The sequence below is a fragment of the Plecotus auritus genome, assembly GCF_963455305.1.
Source record: "Plecotus auritus genome assembly, chromosome: 5".
In the NCBI taxonomy this organism is placed as follows: domain Eukaryota; kingdom Metazoa; phylum Chordata; class Mammalia; order Chiroptera; family Vespertilionidae; genus Plecotus; species Plecotus auritus.
Window position 1 is genome coordinate 134,161,732 of NC_137776.1, and position 26,589 is coordinate 134,188,320.

The 26,589-nt window shown below is 40.2% G+C and overlaps 1 protein-coding gene across 1 annotated transcript in view; it reads right to left on the reverse strand.

Moving 5' to 3' along the window:
* The window catches only part of UHRF2 (ubiquitin like with PHD and ring finger domains 2), a 78,205-nt gene extending 52,037 nt beyond the window's left edge, over window positions 1-26,168 (reverse strand). The window contains exons 1-3 of the mRNA XM_080669559.1: window positions 25,672-26,168; window positions 18,180-18,413; window positions 9,860-10,119 (exon numbers count right to left, since the gene is read on the reverse strand). Coding sequence (XP_080525685.1) covers window positions 9,860-10,119; window positions 18,180-18,413; window positions 25,672-25,824 — 647 coding nt within the window. The 5' untranslated portion in view covers window positions 25,825-26,168. The remainder of the gene's footprint in view (window positions 1-9,859; window positions 10,120-18,179; window positions 18,414-25,671) is intronic.
* Between the last annotated feature and the right edge of the window lie 421 nt (window positions 26,169-26,589).

Consider the following 26,589-nt stretch of genomic DNA (forward strand, 5'->3'; position numbering starts at 1 on the left):
AAAAGAACAAAATCTTACCCATTGTGACAGCATGGATGGGCCTGGAGAACATTATGCTAAATGAAATAAGCCAGTCAGAGAAAGACAAGTACCATACCACTTCATTCATGTGGAATCTAATGAACAAATAAAATAACAAAATAGAAATAGACTTGTAGATAGAGAACAGACTGACAACTGTCTTAGGGGAGGTGGGTTGTGGGATGGGATGAAAATCGTGAAGGGATTAAGATGTTTCTCTCTCGCAATGATGTTTCTCTCTCTCTTTCTCTCCCCTTCTTTTCCTCTCTCTCTCAAGTCAATAAAAACATTTTCTAAATAAACTATTATGTCAGGTTCAACATGAAGGAGCTCTCACAACCTAGAGATGGGACAATTTGGGCACACGCACACACACAACTGAGTTAGATTAAAACAAGTGTTAAAATCCATTAGTTCATGATACTTAGAAGTAAAAATCTCACTGGCCAACCTCTGGAGAGTGCTAGGAAACTTACTCATTCTGAACACTGAAAAAGTTCAAGAATCATTCATTTATCCTACTTTTCCTGTATGAACCAACTGGTTGAGGTAAGTTCTTTATGAAAGAATAACAGCTAATAAATGAAGGAAAGATAGAAGGAGGTATTACCATTTCTGTAACACTTATGGAAACAATGGATCTAGGTAAAGATTTATGACTGCTAAAACCATTAAAAGTTGGTAGCAAATTTCACAATGGATGGATCAGGCTGACACCGCCTAAAATTTTACCACAAAAGAGAAGAAAAGCAGGTATTATGTGCCTCCCAATGACATACAATAAACACCATCTGTCAAGTAACCTTATCAAATAATATAATTTAAACCCAACCAAACCTCTATAATTAAGTATAAGCTTTCGGGAAACTAACATTAATAGAGAAACATGTTAAACACCATTACAAAAATATAACCAGCAAAGTCCAGGCAATGGGAAAACTGAATTAAAAAGGGGGTAATCTATAGGATGAGACTTAACCACTCAACTAAATGAAATGGGCAGATCTTGTTTTGATCTTTATTTTAACTATGTAAGTATATTTTTTAAAAATACAATTAAGGAAGTCTGAACATTGACTGGTTATTTGATATTAAGAATTCAGAAATTTCTTTTAAGATTTATTTTTAATGTGTTAGGGTCACCAAGTCGATCCTCAGGCTCAGTGATTTGCTAGGGGAATTCACAGGACTCATTTTCACAAGATAGCATATAGTCTGTTCCCAGGTCTATGATTTACTACAGAGATAGGATAAAAAAGCAAAATCAGCAAAGGAAAAAGGCACATGGGGTGTTGTCCAGAGGAAATCAGGCACAAACTCAAAGACTTCTCTCCCAGTGGAGTCACACTAACATGCTTAATCCATCCAGGAACAAGTTATAAAAACCCATGTGAAATACTCTCTACCAGGGATGTACAGTAAAGCTGGTTTGGCTAAGTGGATAGAGCGTCAGCCTACAGCTTAATCCATCCAGGAACAAGTTATAAAAACCCATGTGAAATACTCTCTACCAGGGATGTACAGTAAAGCTGGTTTGGCTAAGTGGATAGAGCGTCAGCCTACAGATTGAAGGGTCCCAGGTTGGTTCTGTTCAAGGGCACATGCTCAGGTTGCGGGCTCGGTCCCTAGTAGGGGGGTGCAGGAGGCAGCCAATCAATGCTTCTCTCTCATCATTGATGTTTCTCTCTCTCTCTCCCTCCCTCCCTCCCTCTCTGAAATAAATTTTAAAATGTTTTTTTTTTTAAAAAGAGAGAAAAAAGAATTCCCAATATTTTTAAGGGGCTAGTCATGTAGGCCCAGCACATACCAAAATTCCAGACTCCCAGAAGCAGATGTTCAGCATAAACCATATTGTTCACACAAACAGTTTAAGTACAGTGAACCATTTTTATCAGGGATTTTTCAGAAAATCCTCCTAAAAGTCAAGTTCCCAAATACCAGCCAAAGGTCAACCACACACAGGCCTTTTAAAAAATAGCAGTCTCAGGTCTAATATGTTAGCTCTTTTCTACACACTTTAAAAAGAATGCTTTTAGCTATTTTGTCAGTTGAATGCTCTAAGAAGATGTCAAAATAAAGATGAACCTATGAAAATTAGCAAGAACAGGACTCGGTAGCAAAAGCCCTTATCATGATGGTCTGAAAGAAAGAGGTTGGGCTTTGAAAAGCATGAATGCCTGACAAACTCTTGGCTGGCCCAATGGTGAACTTTGGTCCAGAGACTGACCAAGCAGTTTCACACTGGGTAGAAACTGCCACGCCCTAGAACTGCTGCCATGCTTAGTTATTGGCTGGAGGATGTCCAGAAGAGTGTGGCCTTGATCAAACACTGTGGCTAAAAGTTGTGAGCTGACGGCATTCATTCCTTGCAGCTGGTCAGCAAGTTCTTTCTAGAAGGGAGTTTTGAGTAGTGCGCCCACCATAGGTACCAAAGCCATACATAAGGCCATGTGTGGTTGAAATGATGAAGGTTTAGGACTTGCTTCAAAATAATCCAGCGGTGCTTGGAAATGCTAGGATATAGATGGCCAGGAGTTCACAATGGTTGAAACTGAGTGATGGGTTCATTATACTGTTCTCTCAACCTCTACATAAGCATAAAAAATTCTACAATAAAAACAAAATGCTTTGAGGCTCAAGTTAAAATCCAAACAAAAGGCACTTTCTACTTTTTGCAGTTTCCCCCATTCGGAGTTAACACCCAAGGCTTAGAATAAGACAGGCAGCCTTTTGTCCCAGCCAATACACTCAATTCCTGTTCTCCAGATGCAACCATTTTCAATTCTTAAGCTATTTCTTTTATTTACCTCTGTATTTTTAAGTAACACACTTATACTTTGTTTTTGACTTTCAACTGTTATTCTACCCATCCCTCATGTACACTTCATTTACCTCCATCTTCCTCTTTCTCATAGTTACTAACACAAGACCCTGCTCTAAGTGTTCACATATGCTAACAATTCTTAGGATAGAGGTAGGTGCTATTCTATCCCTATTTTACACAAGAGGCACAGAAGTGAAATAAGTTTTTAGGCAAACCAGCTGGCCCCCACCCGTGCGCCAGGCCTCTATCCTATCTAATAAAAGAGTAATATGCAGATTGACCATCATTCCAACACACAAGATGGTTGCCCCCATGTGGTCAAAGATCCTGCCCCCATGTAAACACAAGATGGCCACAAGACGGCCAGCAAGGGAGGGCAGTTGGTAGGGACCAGGCCTGCAAGGGAGGGCAGTTGTGGGCGATCAGGCCAGCAGGGAAGGGCAGTTGGGAGGGACCAGGCCTGCAAGGGAGGGCAGTTGGGGGCCATCAAGCCTGCAGGGGAGGGCAGTTAGGGGTGACCAAGCCGGCAGAGGAGGGAAGTTGGGGGCGACCAGGCCTGCAGGGAAAGGCAGTTGGGAGGGACCCAGGCCTGTAGGGGAGAGCAGTTGGGGGGACCAGGCCTGCAGGGGTGGGCAGTTAGGGGTGACCAGGCCTGAAGGGGAGGGCAGTTAGGGGCAAACAGGCTGGCAGGGGAGCAGTTAGGCATCAATCAGGCTGGCAGGGGAGTGGTTAGGGGGTGATCAGGCTGGCAGGCAGAAGCAGTTAGGGGCAATCAGGAAGGCAGGCAGGCGAGCAGTTGGGAGCCAGAAGTCCTGGATTATGAGAGGGATGTCCGACTGCCCGTTTAGGCCCAATCCCACTGGGATCAGGCTTAAATGGGCAGTCGGACAACCCTCGAGGGGTCCCAGATTGGAGAGGGTGCAGGCTGGGCTGAGGGACACCCCCCTCCCTCGTGCACGAATTTCGTGCACCGGGCCTCTAATATTTTTAATAAAAGTTTTTACATGTTGACTAAATATTACTCACAACTAAATAATGAAATGTGCTTTACATGTCATTTCTTCCACAGCTTTGTTTTCTGTTGATGCTTAACTGTTCTTTTTAGTTCCAACTTGCTTAGTTTTCTGTGTACCCATCATTAATTTTTTTCCATTCTGCCAGTTGTAAAACTCCTATACATTCAGACATTTCTGATACTCTACTAATCTTTCGGGAACATTTTAAAGACCCTGTCCTATCATACTCTGGAAGCTTGCTATAGGACTAGACCTATTCCACAGATGTCATAGTAGGACCTCCTTTCAACATTTCCTGTATTGAATCCTACTTCCTGAATACATCTTCCTTTTGTTTTTCCCCCTCAACTTGAGTGGGGTGAAGAGTGGTTAAAATGCTCTTTCATATAAATTAACCAATCCTCTTGTTCTCAGCTTTATTTTGTATGCCTACCTCAAAGGTACCTGGTGAATCCAAGGCCTGAGCCTCCCAAAGATTCTTCAATGCCAATTTACTTGCTTGTTGTTGGCTTCACATCCTTAGGTTTCAGCTTTCTCTTGACCTGCTAAGTTAGGTATCATTTATCCATTAGCTTACCTTCCAAAATTCCTATTTGTTGTCCTTGGGGATTTACTCATTTATTCTTTTACTATCTTTTAGGATGGTTTAAGGAATGGAGACAAACACGCATCTTAATCTGTCAAGTTTACTGTTTACTAGTAACTGGAAGTTTTTATTCATCTTGAGTTTCACTGTTTCATTTACTACTCACCATATACCTCCTACACTCCAGTCATACTAATCATCCTTAGGTAACCCCATTATTTCCTACTTATCTATCTTTGGTATCATATTCTTCAGGAATACAGAAGTATCTCTTCTACCTGTATTCTGAGCTCTGGGTACTCTAAATGCTGGGTGTGCATATTTCTATCACAGTATTTATACTGTAAAACAGCAAGTTTTCATTAAGGAGCAGGTATGCTCAAACTTTAGCATTTGCAGGATACTATGGCCTACAAATATTTGGAAACACACAATTCATACACAGAAAAGTCTGCTTTTATATAACTAAAGCTCTTACATAGAATATAATAAACTATGACTACCGTATTTCAAAAAGATCTCCTTGATTATGCTGTGTCTCCTATTCTTCCTTGAGAAGCCTTGATCTAGACAGTTCCACATCTATGGAAACACAGAATTCTATGCAGAGCTAGTAACAAAGAGACTTTTTAAATATTATGTTTTGGTATTCTTAAAAATGAAAAACCTGTAATTAGCTCAACTGCTTCTTACAGTAGTAATCAAGTCTTTTTTCTTTTTTAAGTAGTATAGGCAGTTCCCAACACAGCATTACCATCACCCCCATGAGTTCTAACATATGGTTGAAGATAACCAGTTCAAACTAGTTTATGCAGCTGATTTCTTCCAGCATTTGCACTGAGAATAACTGTACAAGAGACTGTATGAAACATTTTGGGAAGTGTTGAAAGCTTTAACAACTTCTAAAACAGGGCTCAAGATATCCCAAAAGCCTGAAACACAGAGACAGGAATGTATCAAGGCCAACTTTACCTACACTGAGCTGAGGGCCAACCCTATACCTATGGAAGAATGAAAATAGGGTTCTTGCCCTGACCGGTTTGGCTCAGTGGATAGAGCATCGGCCTGCGAACTGAAGGGTCCCAGGTTCGATTCTAGTCAAGGGCATGTACTTTGGTTGCGAGCACATCCCCAGTGGGGTTGTGCATGAGGCAGCAGATAGATGTTTCTCTCTCATTGATGTTTCTAACTCTCTATCCCTCTCTCTTCCTCTCTGTAAAAAATCAATAAAATATATTTTTAAAAAAAGAAAATAGGGTTCTTTTTTTTTTTTAATATATTTTATTGATATTTCACAGAGAGGAAGGGAGAGGGATAGAGAGCTAGAAACATCGATCAGCTGCCTCCTGCACGCCTCCCACTGGAGATGTGCCCGCAACCAAGGCACATGCCCCTGACCGGAATCGAACCCGGGACCCTTCAGTCCGCAGGCCGACGCTCTATCCACTGAGCCAAACCGGTTTCGGCAGAAAATAGGGTTCTTTATTCTCTTGTACTACATGACCTCTTGTTCTCAGAGTCTGAAGTCAAGGCATTATTCTAATATAGGTATAAAATAAATTGATAAAATAATCATTGAGTGAAGTCTGGGGAATTATGTTTTAGGGCAACTGATTACGCACTATTTAAAAAATAGGTTTATTATAAAATGGTAAAACTACATTTCCTTAGGTGACTTTAAGGCAACAAATAATTTTAGAAAACTCAAACTGTACTAAGCAAAGTAGTATAACTGAAATTTTCTCTTAAAACATGGTTTTCTGATGTTAATATGCTATAAGGACACCATTCATCTGGAGGCATGTTCTAGTTTAGCAAATCTTTAATGTCATACCACATGCAAAAGAAAGCATTTCTCATTCTAATAGATAACATTACTAAATTTCATGCCTTAAATGTAAATCTTACAGATAATTAAGAGTAACTTACTTAAAACTGCTTACAGTAACACTTTATATATTACATAAAAATAAATCTCATTTGTAGAACACTAATGATGTTGGTAACTATAGTAATAATAATGGAAACAACATAATTAGGTTAAAAGATACCCATGCCAAAGATAAATCCATATTATTTAAAAATACTTACCAAAATATCCTGGCTTTATTAATAAATAAATGAAAATCAAAGAAAGAAATAAATGAAAACTATTATTACTGGGTACTTTTCAAGGTTATTAGGAAATAATGAACCTAAGTCACATATTTACAGATGAGAAAATTAAAGCTGAAAGAGTTCAACCTAAACCAAAAAATTACCAATAAACCAAAGACCTAGAATTAAAACCAAATTCAAATGCCTGAACTGCCTGTAAGAGAACCACTGCTCTGTGTATTTAACAGGCCCCTGAGGTACCTGTTTGAAAAGCAGGTTCCAGGAACCTACCTCAGACCACCCAATGCAGGGAGTGGGGATGTTTGGTGTCCCTCAGCAATCTGCACTTTAAATAACTTACCTGGGTGAATCTGCAGTGTTGATGACCATCTTTTTGAGAAAGACCAATGTAAAGCGATAATGTACATATTTGAAAAGGTAAAAATCAACTTGTATCTGTAAAGTCATTTTTCTAAGTACTATGTGATCTTTATAAAACAACAGAAGAGCAATGGGTAAGGTCACAGACCTGTCTAACTTCTTCCGTCCTCCTTTTGATTATCATCCTTTCAGAATTCTGCAAGTCATAGAAAGTTAGAGGAATATTCTCAGTTTGGGGTAAATATGTTAGTAGCAACCAAGAAGCAATGGGGCAGACTGGTCACTGCACCAGGGTTCTGGAACTAAACCTCTCCTTCTAGGTCCTCATACTGAAGATCAACAGGACACTTTGGCTTGGTCTTGATTTTCCCCCCACCAAAACCTAGAAATCATTTTGACATTGCTCACATTTTTTTGGGACTCTTGTTCTGATGTTTAAAGATGTCAGCTCTGCTTAGCTACAGACAATAATTATTCATACTTAAGATATGATAAATAAAAACTTTCACAAGCATTTTTCTTCTTTAAATATATACTTCCTTGTCAGACTATTAGATGTTTTCTCGTTTACTTCTCTTTACAGAAATAAGCTAAAATTTACATATCAAGATCTCTAAATTCAATAAAGCAATTAAAGAAAGCAAGTCATTAACAAGAGTAGTATTCTCAAATTCACCTTTTTTAACTGGACTGTAAGACCAAATAAAGGTACATGTTGAATCCTTAAAGCAAGAAAGTATCAGAGAAGATTTTGAGATCTTCAACAATATGTCAAATTCAGAAAGCTTATCCTAGAATGACTACTATATTTAAGAGCCTAATTTAATAGGAAAACCAGGACTAAGCTCAGAACAAATATGCATCTATTATGGAGTATTTTCCCCCAACCGAGAATATACCAATACACCATAATAGATAAATTCCCCATAAACACATTATGGACATTGCTTTCTATGCAAAGTTAGTAGAGATAAAGACATTGAGAAATGGTCCCTCATTTAAAGTTACACACACATCATTTAGCTTGAATGAAATATAATTTCTTTTAGAAATAGTCTTAATTCTAATATTTTTGTCTAAATGAGAAATGGAAAAATTAACAAGACAACTAGACATGTACTAAAATAAGGATGAACACTCATATTTATCAGGTATTACATATCATCTTCAGCCTTTAATAAAACATATTTACTATATTTAAACTGTCACTATCAATTCCTTTCCCCCATAACGCTCTTTAGTAGCAAATGCTTGATAAAACTAGGCTGAACATTTATTTCAATCAAGACAAATTTCTTTCATTAAAAAAAAAAAAAAAAAAGCCAAATAAACATTAAGGTACTGTGATTTGAACTAACATTATACCAAACTCAGGCCTATACCTTGGAATGTCTTACTCCATAGTTAAGAGACCCTGAAACTGTAAAAATTTGATAATGTAATGTTTAAAGCTTCTTACTCTATTTCTATGTTGTGCCATTCTGTACAATACTTCTTGCCAAACAATAATTTATTGACCAGAATCAGGTCCCAGATAGTTGTTTTCCTAGTTGTTTCTTCTATGCTTCAAGAACTAAAACTCAAAGCAAATCAAGAACTCTACTTGTTGACAGCAGATATACAGATAGCTAAAGGCCCCACTTCTATAGTTTCTTGCCTCTTTGCTATGGCATTCAGGAATCCAGGGACTGAGTACTAAGAACACAAATTATTCCAGCCTCGATTTACCAATATTGTCAGTCTTGGCCAATCTCAGATCTTAATATTATTCTGGTTGTTGGTTCTATTACCACCTATTATGGTAGAAAGCAGGATGATAGCTCATTTGAAATAAGCTATGTTTTCAAGTTAGACACAACCATGTCAGAAGTATTAGGAAGGTAAAGATTAAAGGGATCCCTTTTAACCCATCCTGAAAATCTGTGTCAACACCTAATTCTTTTAAAAGATTTTGTGGTAGGAAAAATCACAACCACTTTAGGATCTTGAACACTTACACTCGATAAGGATTTGGTAGCATAATATTAGGCATACATGTTATGTAAGTTCATTTAGTGTGTTGAATAAATATTAAATCCTTCACAACAGTAACTTTTATAGTAGGATTTTGAAAATAAGTAACAAAAATAATTTAGTGTTAGAAAAGTTAAGGTCTTAATATGTCTTCATATAAACATTTAAAAACATTGTGTTGGGGAGTTACTGCTGGGTATGGGGTTTGGGAAGGTGGAGGTGATAAATACATTCCAAAATTAGTTTGTGGCAATGCACAATCTTGTGAATACACTTAAAACCAACGAATTGCATTCTTTAAACGGTTAAATTGTATGTGCATTATCTCAATAGTAAGCTGTTTTAAAAAAATATATATCAAGCCCTAGCTGGTTTGGCTCAGTGGATAGAGCGTTGGCCTGCGGATTGAAGGGTCCTGGGTTCAATTCCAGTCAAGGGCATATGTCTAGGTTGCAGGTTCGATCCCCAGTGGGGGCGTGCAGGAGACAGCCAATCAGTGATTCTCTCTCATCATTGATGTTTCTATCTCTCTCTCCCTCTCCTTTCCTCTCTGAAATCAACAAAAATATATTTTAAAATACATATATATTTCAATCTCATTCTAACAGCTATTACATTATGTTATTATATACTATCTAAAATATTATTAAAATATATATCAAAAAAACCTTATAGAGGAAGAAACATACTAAATTAAGCCAGGTATTAGGCTACCAAAAACAACAAACCACTTAGGAGCCAGAGATAACTGAGTGTTAAGAAGCCCTTATTATAAACATTAAACAAACAAACAGTAATAGACTGAACAGAGCCCTAAATGATTTCTTCAAAAAGACTATTATTTGAAAACAATCTTAAAATGGAAGGCTTTGTTTCTATAAACACAACATTAATGAAGTCCTCAATAGCATGAGCACTTACTCATCATACTCGATATGATAAATAACATCTTCATCAGCAGCAACAGAGTCTGAATTAGACGTAGAGGGTACATTGTCCAATTTATTTGTGCTCTCTTTGGAATGATGATTTATATTTCCATTAGTCCTTTTACAAGAACTGCCATTCTTCAGGGGAGTTTTGCCACGTGAATATTCATCAGAAGCTCTAGTAACACTATGTATACGTGCTTCAAACCAGGAACCAAAGGTAACATCTCTGACATCCACCAATTCATTTACCTAAAAAAGTTTAAAATTAATTAATGAAGTGTAATTTCATTTACTGCTTTAAAAACCTTAATATAACTCAGGTTATTTTTATAGTTATCACAGTTAAGAATATTTGTAGCTACTCCATGCTTAAAGTAATTTCAAAGATTAGATCAAAACTATTCTTTTTGTATTATACTGTAAAAATCCATTATTTACTAGTATAAAAATTAACTTTCCTTCTAAAAAAATTTTATTATTGAAAGTATTACATATGTCCCCTTTTTCCTCCCATTGACCCCTTATAGCCTATCCTCACCCCTGCCACAGGCCTTCACTCCCCCTATTATCTATGTCCATGGGTTATGCCTATATGCATACAAGTTCTTTGTGGTTGATCTTTTCCGACCTACCCACCCACCCCTGACTTCCCTCTGAGATTTTAATCTGTTCCATGCTTCTGTGTCTCTGGATCTATTTTGTTCAACGGTTTATTTTGTTTAAATCCGTTATTTACTAGTATAAAAATTAACTTTCCTCCAATGAAATGAGTGATAAAATGGGTGTCTTCTTTGACTACTCTGATGTCTATATTTGACTTTTAAAAATATGGAAGTACTCAAGGGTGTTCTGGAAAGTCATTCAATAAGAATGTCACTAATGAGCCCCAGCTGGGTAGCTCAGTTAGTTGGAGCAATCTGTACACCAAAATGGTTGAGGGTTCAATCCCCAGTTGGGATGAAACCTATTGATGTCCCCCCCCTCCCTTCTCCTCTCTCTAAATCAATAAGCATATCCTCGGGTGAGGATTAAAAAAAATTTTTAATAAAAGAATGTTACTAACAAAAAGCCAAAAATTTAAAGTGTTATGATTGTGTTATTAATTTGCTCCATTAATTTCTTCAGAATCCTAAAGATAGCTTACACAGTCAGTCCAACCAGAAAACAGTAAAGTATTAAACTGAAAATAAAACTCAAAAATGAAGAAATTGTGCACATGTACAAAGGGAAGAATCTAGTGAACCCATCTATACAAAATAGGTAAGTTCTACCAGTTAGTAACTCTCTAGCAAATGCATTATTACCTCAAAAACTAGAGATAAAATGAACAGAGCTATATGATGCAAGACAGATATAGTCAAGTCTAGTGGGTGATCCAGAATTAAACTGTGCAGTGTGATAAAAGGAAAAACAGTATACCAGAAGTTAAGAATTACAATATGAAAGCTGGTTATTAAAAACAAACAAATAAAAAAACTCTCCTAAAAAAAATCTAAGGAAATTGGTCTAAAGGTCAAGACCCTTTCAGGAGCCAAAAACACAAAAGACATCCCTTTAAACTTGACCACTTAAAGTATCCAAAAGAATTCTGATAGCAGGGGAAGGAATAAGGGGGCAGTATATACTAAAAGTTAAATACCCATATGCCAGATATTACTCAAGCCTTCTTTATTTAGGCTTGTCTAACTCTAACAACCTTTATAATTAAGACTTCCCATTTTACAAGATAAGGAAACAAAGTTAACTTGCTCCACTGAAAGCTAATGAAATGTAAAGCTAGGATTTGAAAACATCTTGACCTTGAAGCTTATGTTTTTGCCATGAGATGACAAGATAGGTAAACAAGAACTTCAAAGGTTAACTGATGAACTAAGAAATAAGATATTAAAAATATAAAAAGGTTTCAAACCACCCAGCTAATATAGAAGGTAGAGAGAATACAGACAAAACAAAAAATTAACTATCACTATCAGAAGAAGTACCACATTTGATCAAAGACACTGTATTTAGTAACATGGCAGCAAACATAAGGTTCAATGTATCATAAGAATGAAGAGTTTAGGAGAAAAGGAAAAGACCTAAGGGCCAACCAGGCTAGATATAACAAAGATCAGGGATGGAGCATGGTATATATACACTGCATAAATTAACTCATTCATTAAATGAACACAAGGTCTTTTTCTTCCATAATATCCACTGACAAGTGTAAAGAATTTAATTTCTTTCTTTCTTTCTTTCTTTCTTTTTGATTAATCTTTACCTGAGGATATTTTTCCATTGATTTGTTAGAGAGAGTGGAAGGGACGGGGAGAAACAGAGAAACACACATCAATTGGTTGCCTCCAGCACGCAGGGGATCTCAAGGTACGTGCCCTTGACGGGAATCAAAACAGAGATCCTTCAGTTCAAGGGCCGAGGCTCTATCCACCTAGCCAAACTGGCTAGGGATAATTCAATTTCTTACAGGCAAAACAAAAAATAGATAAAAAAAAAAAATCAATGTTAAGGTCTATAATACTTGAGAGAATAAACTGAAGCTACTACTCTTTCAGAGCAAATCAAAATGTAAGAGGTTTCACATCACATTACACAATTATTATTCTAGAAGAGAATGGAGCATATATTTGATACAAAAACAGTCACAGCAAAAATGCACTTAGCAATATAAACCTTACTATGGAACAGTATGAGGTACAAATGAAATAATTTGCATATGAAAAATAAGAAACTAGCATGCAGATCTAGTGTCTGGATAACGTAGTATTTGGAAACACAATTAGAGTTAACAGAAACCTATGTCAAACTAAAAATACTGTCATTGCTTAAACATCACACATAAGAGAGAACTTAATAGCTCATAAAGGTAAGGCATTCTTTGAGTAACCCTAAATTTATAACTAGAAACAAGAACTACAAATTTTCCTATCCTATATAATAAAGAGGTAATATGCGAATTGACCCTCACACCATCACAAGATGGTGGCATGCACAATGGAGGCTGGGTTCCCATAACACAAGATCGCTGCGCTCACAGCAGAGGCTGGGTTTCCTTAATGAGCCATCAGCAGGGCCCTGAGGCTGCATGGTGCCGGGGCAGGGGACCTGAAGCTGAGCCCCCCACCCCCTGGTCTGGCAGGGCTTGACGGGGGACCTCAAGGCGTGCCCGCCCCCCCCCCCCCCGTCTGGTGGGGCTTGACGGGGACCTCAGGCCATGCATCCCGCCCTGGCGGGGCTTGACAGGGGCCCTGAGGCTGCGCCCCCCACCCAGCAGGGCTTGACAGGGGTAGGGTCTGGATCTCACCCAATGAGGGTGGGGCTGGCTGGGTCTGGGTCTCGTGCAATTTCGAGGCACGCAGATGGGCGGGAACTTGACTCTGGGTCCCGCAGCATGCCCCAGACTCTGACAGGAGGAAGATTTTCATGTACAGGGCAAATAGCAATCCTATATAATAAAAGCCTAACATGCAAATCAACCAAAGGGCGGAACGACTGGTGCAACGACTGGTCACTATGATACACACTGACCATCAGGGAGATGCTCAACAAAGGAGCTGCCCCCAGCCTGCAGGCCCCAGGCCAGCCAAGGTGGGTGCCAGTGGGGCCCCCCAATCGCCCCACCAAGGGAGGCGACCAGCCGCGGCGGTGGGGGACAGGGCCAGCAAGTGGGTGGCATCAGGCTGGCCAAGGCAGGTGCCAGTGGAGGGCCCCCTGATTGCCCCGCTGGTCACCCCACAGATCGGCCCTGATCGCCAATCAGGCCTAGGGACCCTACCCATGCACAAATTTTGTGCATCGGGCCTCTAGTAGTAAAATATTTCCTCTAATTCCCTTTTAATGTGCACAAATTTCGTGCACCGGGCCACTAGTTAAGTATAATTACCCACTCATGATATGCATATAAACTGTATGGAAAAAATGCTTTTAAGTTCAGAAGTAGTTTCTGAACATTACATTTGGGTAAAAATGCCTATAAGAAAAAGGTTAAAACTCTTTTGTAAAACCTATCTTTTGAAGACAGTTCAGAAGAGAATACTTAAGTTTTCTTGGCAGTATCCTCTGTTTTCATGTTAATCATAACTTTCTTAGTAATCCATTTGAAATCAAGAACTGAAAAAGTCCAAAGCTACCGCATGTACACCACCAAGAAGTCAACCCTAATGCAAACTATGGACTGTGGGTGATGGTGTGTCAACGTAGGTACATCAATTCTAGCAAATGTACCACTCAGGTAGGGGATGTTGGTAATGAGGAAGGCTATGCATGTGTTTTGGCAGGGGGTATATGAGAAATCTCTGTATTTCCCACTACATTTTGCTGTGAACCTAGAATCGTTCTAAAATGTTAAGTCTCTTGCCCTGGCCAGATAGCTGCGTTGGTTAGAACGTTGTCCCTATGTGCCAAACTTGTGGGTTTGATAAATGGTCAGGGCACATACAAGAATCAATCCATGAAAACTAAATAAGTGAAACAACAAATTGATGTTTCCCTTCCCTTTCCTTTCTATCTCTGAAATAAATAAAAATTTAAAAATAAAATGTAAAGTCTATTAAAAAAACTGAAAACTAAAAAGTAATTATAGCCAGAAGAGAGCAATGAAAAAGCAGACAAGATGACAAAGAGAAATATGTGAGGGTTGGGAATAGTGTCTCAAGTGTACCAATGGACTTTAATTTTAATGGAGGTAAATGATAACACAGAAAGACTAATACCACTAGAAGAATTAATGTATCTATCTCTCTCCCCCTCTCCCTTCCTCTCAGAAATCAATAAAAACATATTTTTAAAAAACCCAAACACTTTCTAATAATAAACTATTCCATTTCATGACAAAGTATACATGATCAAGGTACTATGTTCTTTTAATATATAGTCACAGTTTTATTTGCTAAATATAACTTAGGCTTTATATGAATATGTTAGTAATATAGGTATGCTTTTTGTCATGTTTTGCCCTGGCTGGTATGGTTCTGTGGTTAGAACTTCAGCCCTGGGACCAAAGGGTCATTGGTTCAATATCTCAGTTGTAGGGTTGCAGGTTTGAACCTGGGGCCCTGATCAGAGCTCCTGTGTGAGGCAACCACTCGATGACTCTCTCACATTGATGTTTCTCTTTCTCTCTCTCTCTCTCTGCCCCCCTCCTCCTCCTTACCCTCCACTCTCTCTTAAAAACAAAAACAAAAAAACAATGGAAAAAATATCCTCAGGTGAGGATTTAAAAAAAGGAAGTTATTACTATTTCTTTTTTATAAAAGCAAAACCCTCCCATTTCTTTTTTTTTTAAAGAATTTCTTGTCCAGTTTTTATACACACACACACACACACACACACACACACATATATATGTTTTATTGATTTTTTTACAGTGAGGAAGGGAGAGGGATAGAACGTTAGAAACATCAATGGGAGAGAAACATCGATCAGCTACCTCCTGCACACCTCCTACTGGGGATGTGCCAGCAACCAAGGTACATGCCCTTGACCGGAATCAAACCTGGGACCTTTCATGTTAATGAAAGGACCTTTCAGTCTGCAGGCCGATGCTCTATCCACTGAGCCAAACCCGTTAGGGCAAGACTCCCATTTCTTTATGTTGTGGGTCAATTTAGGTAATATTGTAAGTATCTATTCTTTATATGTTTAAAGCAATTCATAAATGTAGCCACCCTGGCCAGGTACTTTTAGATAATTCACTGCATCTACCAATTTTTAATTTAAATTTTTTAAAAATATATAACTTTACTGATTTCAGAGAGGAAGGGAGAGGGAGAGATATAGAAATATCAATGGTGAGAGAGAATCATTGATTGGCTGACTCCTGCACGCCCCCTCCTGGAATCGAACCCGGGACCCTTCAGTCCGCAGGCCGATGCTCTATCCACTGAGCCAAACCAGCTAGGGCCCAAATTTTAATTTTTAACCTTAGAAAATGCTCTGAAATAAACAAACAAACAAACAAACAAACAAATAAATAAATAATAAATGAGTCTCAGTCCCAATTTATCTCAACTGTTAAGAATTAAGAAAGGAGCCCTAACTGGTTTGGCTCAGTGGATAGAGTGCTGGCCTGCAGACTGAAGGGTCCCAGGTTCAATTCCAGTCAAGGGCATGTACCTTGGTTGCGGGCACATCCCCAGTGGGAGGTGTGCAGGAGGCAGCTGATCAGTGTTTTTCTCTCATCAATGTTTATAACTCTCTATTCCTCTCTGTAAAAAATCAATAAAATGTATTTTAAAAAAAAATTAAGAAAGGAGCCTAACCAGTTTGGCTCAGTGGGTAGAGCATCGGCCTGCAGACTGAAAGGTCCCAGGTTCAGTTCGGGTCAAGGGCATGTACCTTGGTTGCAGGCACAACCCCAGTAGGAGGTGTGCAGGAGGCAGTTGATTGATGTTTCTCTCTCATCGATGTTTCTAACTCTCTATCCCTCTCCCTTCCTCTCTGTAAAAAATCAATTAAAATAAAAGAATTAAGAAAGGAGCTATAAGGATAGGAAAGGATAAAACAAAACTGTCATTGAATTATTTCTACAAAACTTATTAGAATTTTAAAAAGTTGCTAATCGCAAAGGTCAATAAATAAATTGCATTTCTATACATCAACAAACAAATCACAATTTTAAAAGATAACCATTTATAATAGCATCAAGAAGAAAGCTACTAGAAATCAAAACAAGATATGTAAAGAGAAAACTAAGATGTCAATGATCTAGATTAATGGAGACATCTATCATGTTCATGAAAGAAGGACTAAATATTGAAAAGATGTCAATTCTAAGCTGATCTATATACAATCCCCATCAAAATCCCTCCAGATTTTTCTGTAGTTTTGACAAGCTAATTCTAAAATTTTTACATGCAAGTGTTAAAAGCCAAAAACCAAGACACCTTTGAAAAGAAATTAAATTTGGAGATGGAGAAAAGGAAGATATCGAAACAACATTATGGTACTTAGAACAGCATGGGCACAGGGATAGGCCAACAGACCAATGGAATATAGCAAAGAGCAGTTTGGCAGTATCCTGTGAGTGAACAACCAGCACCTTCTATTTCTAGATAAAAATTCCTAGAGAAATTCTTGAGCACTCACACCAAGATACAAATAGAAGGTTCACAGCAGAACTGTTTAAAACAACTGAAAGTGGAAACAGTTTAAATAGCTAATAATCATAAAATAGATACATATATTGTGACATATTAATAAAATGAAATAATATAAAAGTGAAAAATAAAGCTTTAGCCCTAGCTGGTTTGGCTCAGTGGATAGAGCGTCAGCCTGCAGACTGAAGGGTCCCAGTTTCATTTCTGGTCAAGGGCACATGCCCGGGTTGTGGGCTCCATCCCCAGTGGGGGGGCGTGCAGGAGGCAGTGGATCAATGATTGATTCTCTCTCTCATCATTGATATTTCTATCTCTCTCTCCCTTCTCTGAAATCAATAAAAATATTTAAGTGAATAAATAAAGCTTTATGCAGAATCTCTCAAAGTTGAGAAAAAGTAGAATTCCATTATATAAAATCCAAATACAGGCAAAAGAAAACATTTTGTTTAGAGATATATACATTAACAACACTATAGAAAAACAAAAAAATGATCATAAAAGTCAGAATAAGTAGTTTACCTTGTTTTGAGAGGGAAATGTGTTGTTGGTAGGGGCATATAAGAGGCTTTATAAAGGAACTGGCATCATTCTACTTCTTAAATTTGGTGGAATTACACAGGTATTTGCTTTATTATGCTTTAAATTCTACCTATATATTGTACATTTTAAAAAGACTTTAAAAAGTATTAACAGCCCAAGCTTTACTTTCCAATGGCAATCGATGTACTTATTCACAACATCCTGAAGAGAACAGACTAACAAGAATGTTTAAAACATTTTTATCTTATTTTATTAAAATTTTTTTTTAAAAACCCCACACTTTTTATTGATTTCAAGAGAGGAAGGGAGAGGGAGAAAGAGATAGAAACATCAATGATGAGAGAGAATAATTGATTGGCTGCCTCCTGCATGCCCCACATTGGAGATCGACCCAGCAAACTGGGCATGTGCCCTGACCAGGAATCCAACCATGACCTCCTAATTCATAGGTCAACACTCAACCACTGAGCCATGCTGGTCAGGCTAAAAAGTTTTTAAAATTGATTTTTAGAGAAACATCAATGTGAGAGTAAAACTTCGATCTGCTGCCTCCAACACCCCCGCATGGGAATTGAGCCTGAAATCTAGGCATATGCCCCGACCTGGAATCAAACGGGCAACCTCTGAGTCACACTGGCCAGGGCACAACTAACAAGAATTCTGAATACAACATACCTTATACAGTCCAATGTCAGGATCAATAAGAAAATCACGAGCTGATGTAGGTGGCTGACTGGAAGATCTCACTCTTGATGCTTTCTTCACTTTAGGTGGATTATCAGAACAGGGTTTGGCCTGCACATCACTCTGCTTAGATGTGCTAGGAAGATCAGAGTCTGGGCGAGCTAGTAGCTGAATTATATCATTCAGTCCAACATCATAGTCAAATAAAGTATATCCATCTTCCAACTAGAAACAAAAGATAGAAACAGATTAAAATGCTTCTCTCAAAACTTGATTTTTCTGTATCTTTAGGTACCCAAAGGTCCTAGCCAAATTATTAAAATAAAATGCATAGCATTGCAATTTAGAGATCCTGAAACTATTCCTATTACTTTATGGCCTCTGATGTCAGTATCTTCTCAGGACTTCAATAAAATAAGAATCATTCCATATTAGCTATGGGGTACACTGATAGCCACTGAAATAAAAAACAACACATCATTGCTGTTATGACCCCATCACCTAAGAAGAAAAAAAAATCTAGATTTCTCACCAAATTTTATTTCAATGAACAGTGCCTGAATACACTGCAAGAGAAAGGTTTTATGAAAGTGACTTTTTTTATGATCTTGTGTTCATAAAGACATTAACCATTTCAACTTTCTGAAGATTGTCATTAAATTTCTTTTTAAATCAAGCAGAAAAAAACAATTCAAGCAGGAATAATTACATGCTCATGCTATTTATTCCACTTGCCTAAAGTTCTCTAATTTCATCCATTTCTTTCTTTCTTTGAGAGAAAAACTGATTGGTTATGTCCCACATGCACACAAATGGACCACCACCACTTGGGTGTGTACTCTGACAGGGAACGGAAACTTTTAGCATAGGGGATGACACTCCGACTAAGTCACACTGGCCAGGGCCCATCCATTCCTCAAGCTTGTAAGTTACATCATGAAAAGTCTTCCAGGTTGAATAAATTATCCTGCAACTTACCCATATTTTGGCAAGGTCTCTATAATACACTGAATTGTGTCAATCCAAATATTTGATATCCTAATACCATCTATCTCAGAATGTGACACTTGGCAACACGGTCTTTACAGAAGTAATCAAGTTAAAACTAGGTCATATAGGTGGGTCCTAATCCATTGTGATTGGTATTCTTATAAAAAGTTGAAATTTGGCCCTGGCTGGTGTGGCTCAGTTGGTTGGAGCGTCATCCCATACATCAAAAGGTGGTGGGTTCCATTCCTAGGTCAGGACATATACCCATGTTTTAATTTGATCTCTGCTCGGGGCATGTTCAGGAGGCAACCGATCGATGTTTCTCACATTAATGTTTCTCTCTCACATTGATGTGTGTCTGTCTTCCTCTCTCTCTCAAATCAATAAAAACATATCCTCTTGGTGAGGATTTAAAAAAGTAAATACAAAGTTGAAACTTGGGATAGAAAGACACACAGAGGGAAGGTGCAAAGGCACACAGGGAGGAAACAACCATGTGACTGGAGTGATGCATTTACTACAAGCCAAAGAACATCAAAGATTGCTAGCAAACACTAATAGCTAAAGGAAGCAAGGAAGATTCTTCCCTAGAGCTGAGAGTGAAGGTTCCTACTGATAGGACACTTTGATTTCAAAGGGATAGTCTCCAGAACGCTGACACAAAAATTTCTGTGGTTTTAGACCACCCCTAGGTTTTGGTACTTTGTTAAGGAAGCCCTAGGAAACTAAGTCTCCATTTGTTTCTTTGTAAAATTTGCTGGCCATTTCACTATGATACAATAAAACTAAACTCCTTCAGATTAGAACTATCATTTCCCTAGGCACATCAACAATTTAATTGTTGTTCATTTCCCCCTCTTTTATGTAATTACCTATCACCATCTACAACTCCATCACTATAAGACCATGTTTAAGAAGTCAACCAAAGAACAAAAGTCTGCCCTTGAATAATAAACTTAGTAATGTACTAGATAAATCTTAATTCAAGTGGTCCAGAAACACACAATCCTGCACATTACAGGTGTTCACAATTCTTAAGTAGAACAAGGGATCAAGAAATTCATAAAATTCCCAGTGGGGAAATTAAATTAAGACACTATCTCACGCGTTAGTTAATATGCTTATTCCAAATAAGTGTAAGGAGTCTTCCAAAAGTCAGTAAACAGATATGCCCTTATAGGGATGGCAAAGTTAATATTGCTTACCTTATTAAAAGACAAACAAGAACTCCCTCTAATCCTGAACTCCTGGGTTAAAAACACCAAGGTAGGAAAAAACCATGCATTCACACCTTCATTTTGACACTTCTCCAAGATCCTCCCTCCCCCCCAAAGAAAACAGTAATTCTGGAACAGCTGAAAAAAACACAATTTGATTGAACATACAACTGTTGCATATTATGACAATTATAAAAAAAATGGAAGTGTTTAAAACAGAAAACAAAAACACCTCTCCAATAGCACGGAATGTGCAAGTTAACTGGTAGGGCATTCCCTAAAATGATGAGCTGTTAAGGTGATATAACTGGAAATCCAACGTGTTTCCATAAACATTTTCCCACTGAAATTTGAGGCACAAGAGTCAGAGGGACCTTGAGGGTATTCGTTTCTTATTATTATTTTATTGATTTTTTTACAGAGAGGGAGAGGAATGGAGAGTTAGAAACATCAATGAGAGCGAAACATCGATCAGCTGCCTCCTGCATACCCCCTACTGGGAATGTGCCTGCAACCAAGGTACATGCCCTTGACCGGAATCAAACATGGGATCCTTCAGTCTGCAGGCCGACGCTCTATCCACTGAGCCAAACCAGTTAGGGTGAGGGTATTCTTATATACTCAACCCCTTTTAGTAGTTTCTACCAAGTCAGTAAAATACAAGCTGCTTCAAAGGATACCTGGTTTGAAAGGAAAAGCAATGCCTGAGTGAATGTCAGAGTGAAGTACTAAGCCTATTCAAGGTATGAGGTCCTATAATAGAAGTTAAGCTAACATTAACATGTAACCATATTTCCAATTACTCATGCTTACTATGAGAGCCACTTTGACTCATATTATCCACTCCCTTCCCTAATTCATAGCTATCTTTCTAGTTTTCCTAAAACAGTTATCTATTTCACATCAAATTCCACATAGCTAAGCCACTGTGAAGAGTTGTAAAGAACGTTGGAATGATTTGTTACTGGAAAAGTACTAAATTTAATAGTTACCTGTCACTTAAATTATACTCTGAGTAGGAAGGGGGTTGGGTCACCTAGAAATTACAAACACCTATGAATTTCAGGCACGTAACTGTAAGTCCATCAATGTCTCATAGCAGAAAATGTTTGAGAACTGCCTTCCTAGAAGATGGAGGCCCAACATTTATAATGCTAGAGAGGCAGGAATGGTCCTAGAATTTTGTTTTGCCAGACTGCATTCTGGGTAACAAAGGATTGTTAACAGTGATACAAGGGAAAACTAGGAAGCAAACACCAAGTGGCAGTGATTGAGAAGGCAGCGGGGAAGTCATTCCCAAGAAGCTAATGATAAGCAGGCAGGACGGCCTTAATTTAACAACTTTCATGTACCTTTCACTTATCCTACATAATAAAGAGCTAATATGCTAATTAGACCGAAGCGGATGTCCTTCCCCATGACCTTCCTTTGAGTAGGAAGCTGGGGCTGCAAGGGCCGGTCGAGGCAGCTGGGGCCACGAGGTTCAACCCCTTGCACAAATTTCGTGCATCAGGCCTCTAGTAATATATACAATAGATAACACACAAACACAACCTTGAAATAGGCAAACATTTTTACTTTGTAGTCTATGTAAAAAGGAAGAGTCCATGGGCAAAAGGCAACTACTACTCAGTTTTGGTTCATACCTCATAGCTATCATCTACTCTAAGGTTACCTCTAAGTGGTACAGGGGAAAGAATGAAAGGAGAGAGGATTTTTTCAAAGTAGGAAAAGCTCTGAATTCTTACAAGATTTAGAGATGCACCAATGCAACTTCTTTTTTAAAAAATATATTTTTAGCCCTGACTGGTTTGGCTCAGTGGATAGAGCGTCGGCCTGTGGACTGAAGGGTCCCGGGTTCGATTCCAGTCAAGGGCATGTACCTTGGTTGCGGGCACATCCCCAGTGGGGGGTGTGCAAGAGGCAGCTGATCGATGTTTCTCTCTCATCGATGTTTCTAACTCTCTGTCCCTCTCCCTTCCTCTCTGTAAAAAAATCAATAAAATATATTAAAAAATATATATATATATATTTTTATTGATTTCAGAGAGGGAGAGGGAGAGATAGAAACATCAATGATGAGAGAATATCATTGGTCAGCTGCCTCCTACACGCCCCCTACTGGGGATAGAGCCTGCAACCCAAGCATGTGCCCTTGACCGGAATCAAACCTGGGACCTTGCAGTCCACAGTGCAGCACTCTATCCACTGAGCCAAACTAGCTAGGGCGCAACTTCTTTAAAACAACAACAACAAAACTCACCAATCCCCAGGGTGCTTCAAACTCAACCCCCACCCCTCATAAGAGAATCCCAAATGCGTTTACCCTACTTTAACCAGAACTTAACCCTGAATTGCTAATTCTCCATTTTGACCCTCAAAAGTGGAGTCAATTACATAACATCTCAATTTTAATTTGCATACCGATCACCTAGGGCAGTGGTCGGCAAACTCATTAGTCAACAGAGCCAAATATCAACAGTACAACGACTGAAATTTCTTTTCAGAGCCAAGTTTTTTAAACTTAAACTTCTTCTAACGCCACTTCTTCAAAATAGACTCACCCAGGCCGTGGTATTTTGTGGAAGAGCCACACTCAAGGGGCCAAAGAGCCGCATGTGGCTCGCGAGCCGCAGTTTGCCGGCCACGGACCTAGGGTCCTTGTTAAGACAGATTCTACTTCAGTAGGTCTGGTGTGAGGCTCCCAAGGTGAAGTTAATGCTGCTAGCCCTGCTGACCCAAGGACCATACTTTGAATAGTAAGAAACTAATAGGAGATTGACTCTCCTTCAACTTTCATTTTCAAACTCTGGTGTTCATCAGACTCTCCTGTGGGATCTTGTAAAACTCAACTACTTGCAATTCTGGTGTGAGCTGAACATCTATAATAAAATATCCACAAGTGATTCTGATACACACCAAAAAGTAAAAAAAAAACAAAGGGGAAAAGGTACCATTTACATCACAGACAGTGTAAAATTGTTTTTAACATTTTTCACTATGTGGCAGTAAAGCCTCTTGAAAAAGGGGTGCCTCTTTCTAATAAGTATGAAGGCATTTTACAAGATAAGGGCAGTCCTGTGACACCAATCCAGTAGTTGCCTGCTACAGACATACTACCCTATCTATGCACTCCAAAGAGGGAAGATGGAGATAATAATCACTGCCATGACAACTTTTAAGCCAGGGGTCCTCAAACTTTTTAAACAGGGGGCCAGTTCACTGTCCCTCAGACCGTTGGAGGGCCGGACTATAGTTTAAAAAAAAAAAACTATTAACAAATTCCTATGTGTACTGCGGGCCCGGGACCAGCCGGCTGCTAAGCAGGACAGGCAGCGGCACCTGGCGGGCGGGATAAATGTCCTCCGCGGGCCGCATGTGGCCCGCGGGCCGGTAGTTTGAGGACCCCTGTTAAGCTCATAAGGAAGCAAACACAGCTGTCTTCCTTCTCTGTCTCCTACTCAATGAACATCAAAGGTCCATTCCTTATCCTTATTGGTTTATCATTGAGCTGAAAAAAAAAAAATCAAAATTACTTTATCAACTATCCTGGGGAAAGAAGCACAAAAGGTTATTATCCCAAACAGTTCCCTGAACCTGGAACCAGCTTCCTGGTATACTGGAAATCTATTGTGTTAAAACTGAATTTAACCCAACCCCTACCTTTTCTCAAGGCAACATAGGTACATACTTTCTTTTAGCATGTTTGACTTGGGGGTTTTGCCCAGGAGTACAATCTCATGCTTCATTTCCATCACTGGTGCTGAAGTCACCAAAGCATCCCAGACATTCATGTACTATTGTCCCTAGTACAATTCACAAGACTTGATTACATGCTTTTCACCTTTGACCAAAATATTAAAAGGTACCAGCCACTGGCAGCACAGCAATATAAATCTACATAGTGTTTTATACAATTATTTCAAAAGCGAAGTTTAGAACTAAATTGAACACCCGTTTTTATTACAAGTCAAACAGTAAAGGATCAATATAAACTGGCTGCAAGAACAGAGCAAAGAAGCTATAACATTTAAAAACAAATTAAAATAATCTCATGGCTCACTCTTCTCTCAGAGTGTAATCTTGTTACTCTGAAATTTCTGGGCAGATTTAGAAGGGTAAGCATATCAAGGGTAGAAAAAGATTCCTTTCAAATCCTTTTGTGGTTGTAGGAAAACGGCTACCACCAAATCCAAGATAGCTACATTTATTTCAAACCACAGGATCAGAGCCAAACTGTGGTCTATCCACGGGTGAATGCCAACTTTTTCAGTGGGTTAACATAAAAAATAAAAAAACAAGAAAAATAGGATGTCTCTGGGTCTCTGGTATAGACCAAGAGAGACTTGTGGAACAGGAAAAATCTTCAATGGGCCAGTGCATGGCCATAACATACAAACTACCAGAGACGACCACAGATACTTTCACCGCCAAGAACACTTTCAGCCTTTAAATATGTACCGCTGGCTGTGCTCCAGTTGCCCTGTTAAAAACAGGTGAGGAGACTATTTAGAAGGTGACAAGAAGAGCAAAACAGTCTCTCATATTCCCCTCCTTTCTGGGAATAACCTTTTGGGCCTATACTGGGCAGTGGAATCCCGGTCCTGGGTTCCATCAATAGCTCCTTCAGCCCAGGTCTCTAATCTTCCCCATGAGAGATAGATTGCAACTCTAGAAGGTGAGGAAAGGGGATACAAAGTTCTGGAAACCTTGCAAATCTTCAGTGTTTACAAATCCCTTCCACACCGAGGAGGCAGAGCTAGGGTTCTTGTGCCCAGTATGTAAGTTTCCCCCTCTTACTTGGGAACCGGAGCGCGGAAAAGCCGTTAGCCGGCTCAGCGCCACCAGGAGCCCGAGCCGCCGGCCCTCCCCACCTGCACTGTGGCATGGCCGCCACGGCCCGCTGCTCTCCCCGCCCTCCAGGGGCCCCTGACCTCCTTGAGCGCGGGAAGTGCAGGAACCCACGCGCTCTGGGCGGCTGTGCCTGCGGCTGCTGCCCCACTAGAAAGGGCAGCGAGGTCTCAGGGCTCTAGGCGCCCTCGCTTCCGACTCCGCCGAGCGCACCTGCACTCGGGGCTGGCGGGGACCCGGCTGCACACCCTTAGCGGGCCCAGGCCCGCACTTTGACGCTCGCGGGCTGCCCACTCCAAGTGGAGCCAGGTGTGCTCTGCGCGCGTGGCGCACCAAGCCCTTCGACCCGCCCAGTCCACGCATCCTGGAGGCGCCCCGCTGCCCTCGCCTCGGGCTTCTCGAGGGCTGCGGTGGGCGCGCCTCACCTGCTTGCCCCGGAAAAAGAGGCGCTGGCATTCGGGCCGCACGTCGAACAGTGCCCAAACCCGCTCGCGCAGCTCCTCAATTGTGGCTTTGCGAGACACGTCCTCGATAGTGCGCGTCTGGGAGCCGTCGATGGTGCGGACCTGGATCCACATCTTGGCGCCAGGAAAGGGGACTGGCTCCGCTTTGTCTCCCCCTGCGCTTAGGGCGCCGCGCCCCGCCTGGCTTGCGCCGCTTCCCGGTGGCTCTGGCTTTCCGCGGGCGAGCGCGCGCACGAGCGAGGAACACCGACCAGACGCCGGGCCCGATAGGCGGCCGCGATCTTAGATCGCGCACCCACCGAGCGGAGCTGAGAACGAAAGGGAACCGGAACTACACTGAGGTGCCGCTGCTAGAGCCGCGCCTCACAAATAGGAAGAAACCTCGTCTGCGCCGCGCGGAGTGTTTACTTATAGAGCTTTAGCTCCCACATGGAGGTCACGGCGCCAACCCGGATCTCGCGAGATCCACAGCGGGCTCCGCCTTAAAGAGGAAGCGCCCGGGGAAGTGGCGAGGGAACTAAATGGGCGGGGGCGGAAAGGCGGGGCGGAGAGGCGGGGTTGCCCAGAGCCGTTACTTGCTCCTTTGCTTGCACCTAGGTTCTGGGCACGCCCTCAAGTCTTGGGATTTTGAGCGGTTACGAGGGCCTCCGCGATGGTTGCAGTTTTGGTCCTTGTTTCGGCACACTGGGGGCGAGCGACTCCTCAGTTGTAGCGGGTACGGTTCTGTGGTTTAAGAAAAACACCAAAAATAAGAAACTGGCGTGCACTTGTATAAGCAGCGGGCGGCCGCGGCCTACATTTCTGAGAAAGCACATAAGGAAATGAACCCGTTCAATTGAGCTCACTGGGGCGCCGCCCGCCACGCGGCCTGGCGGGGTT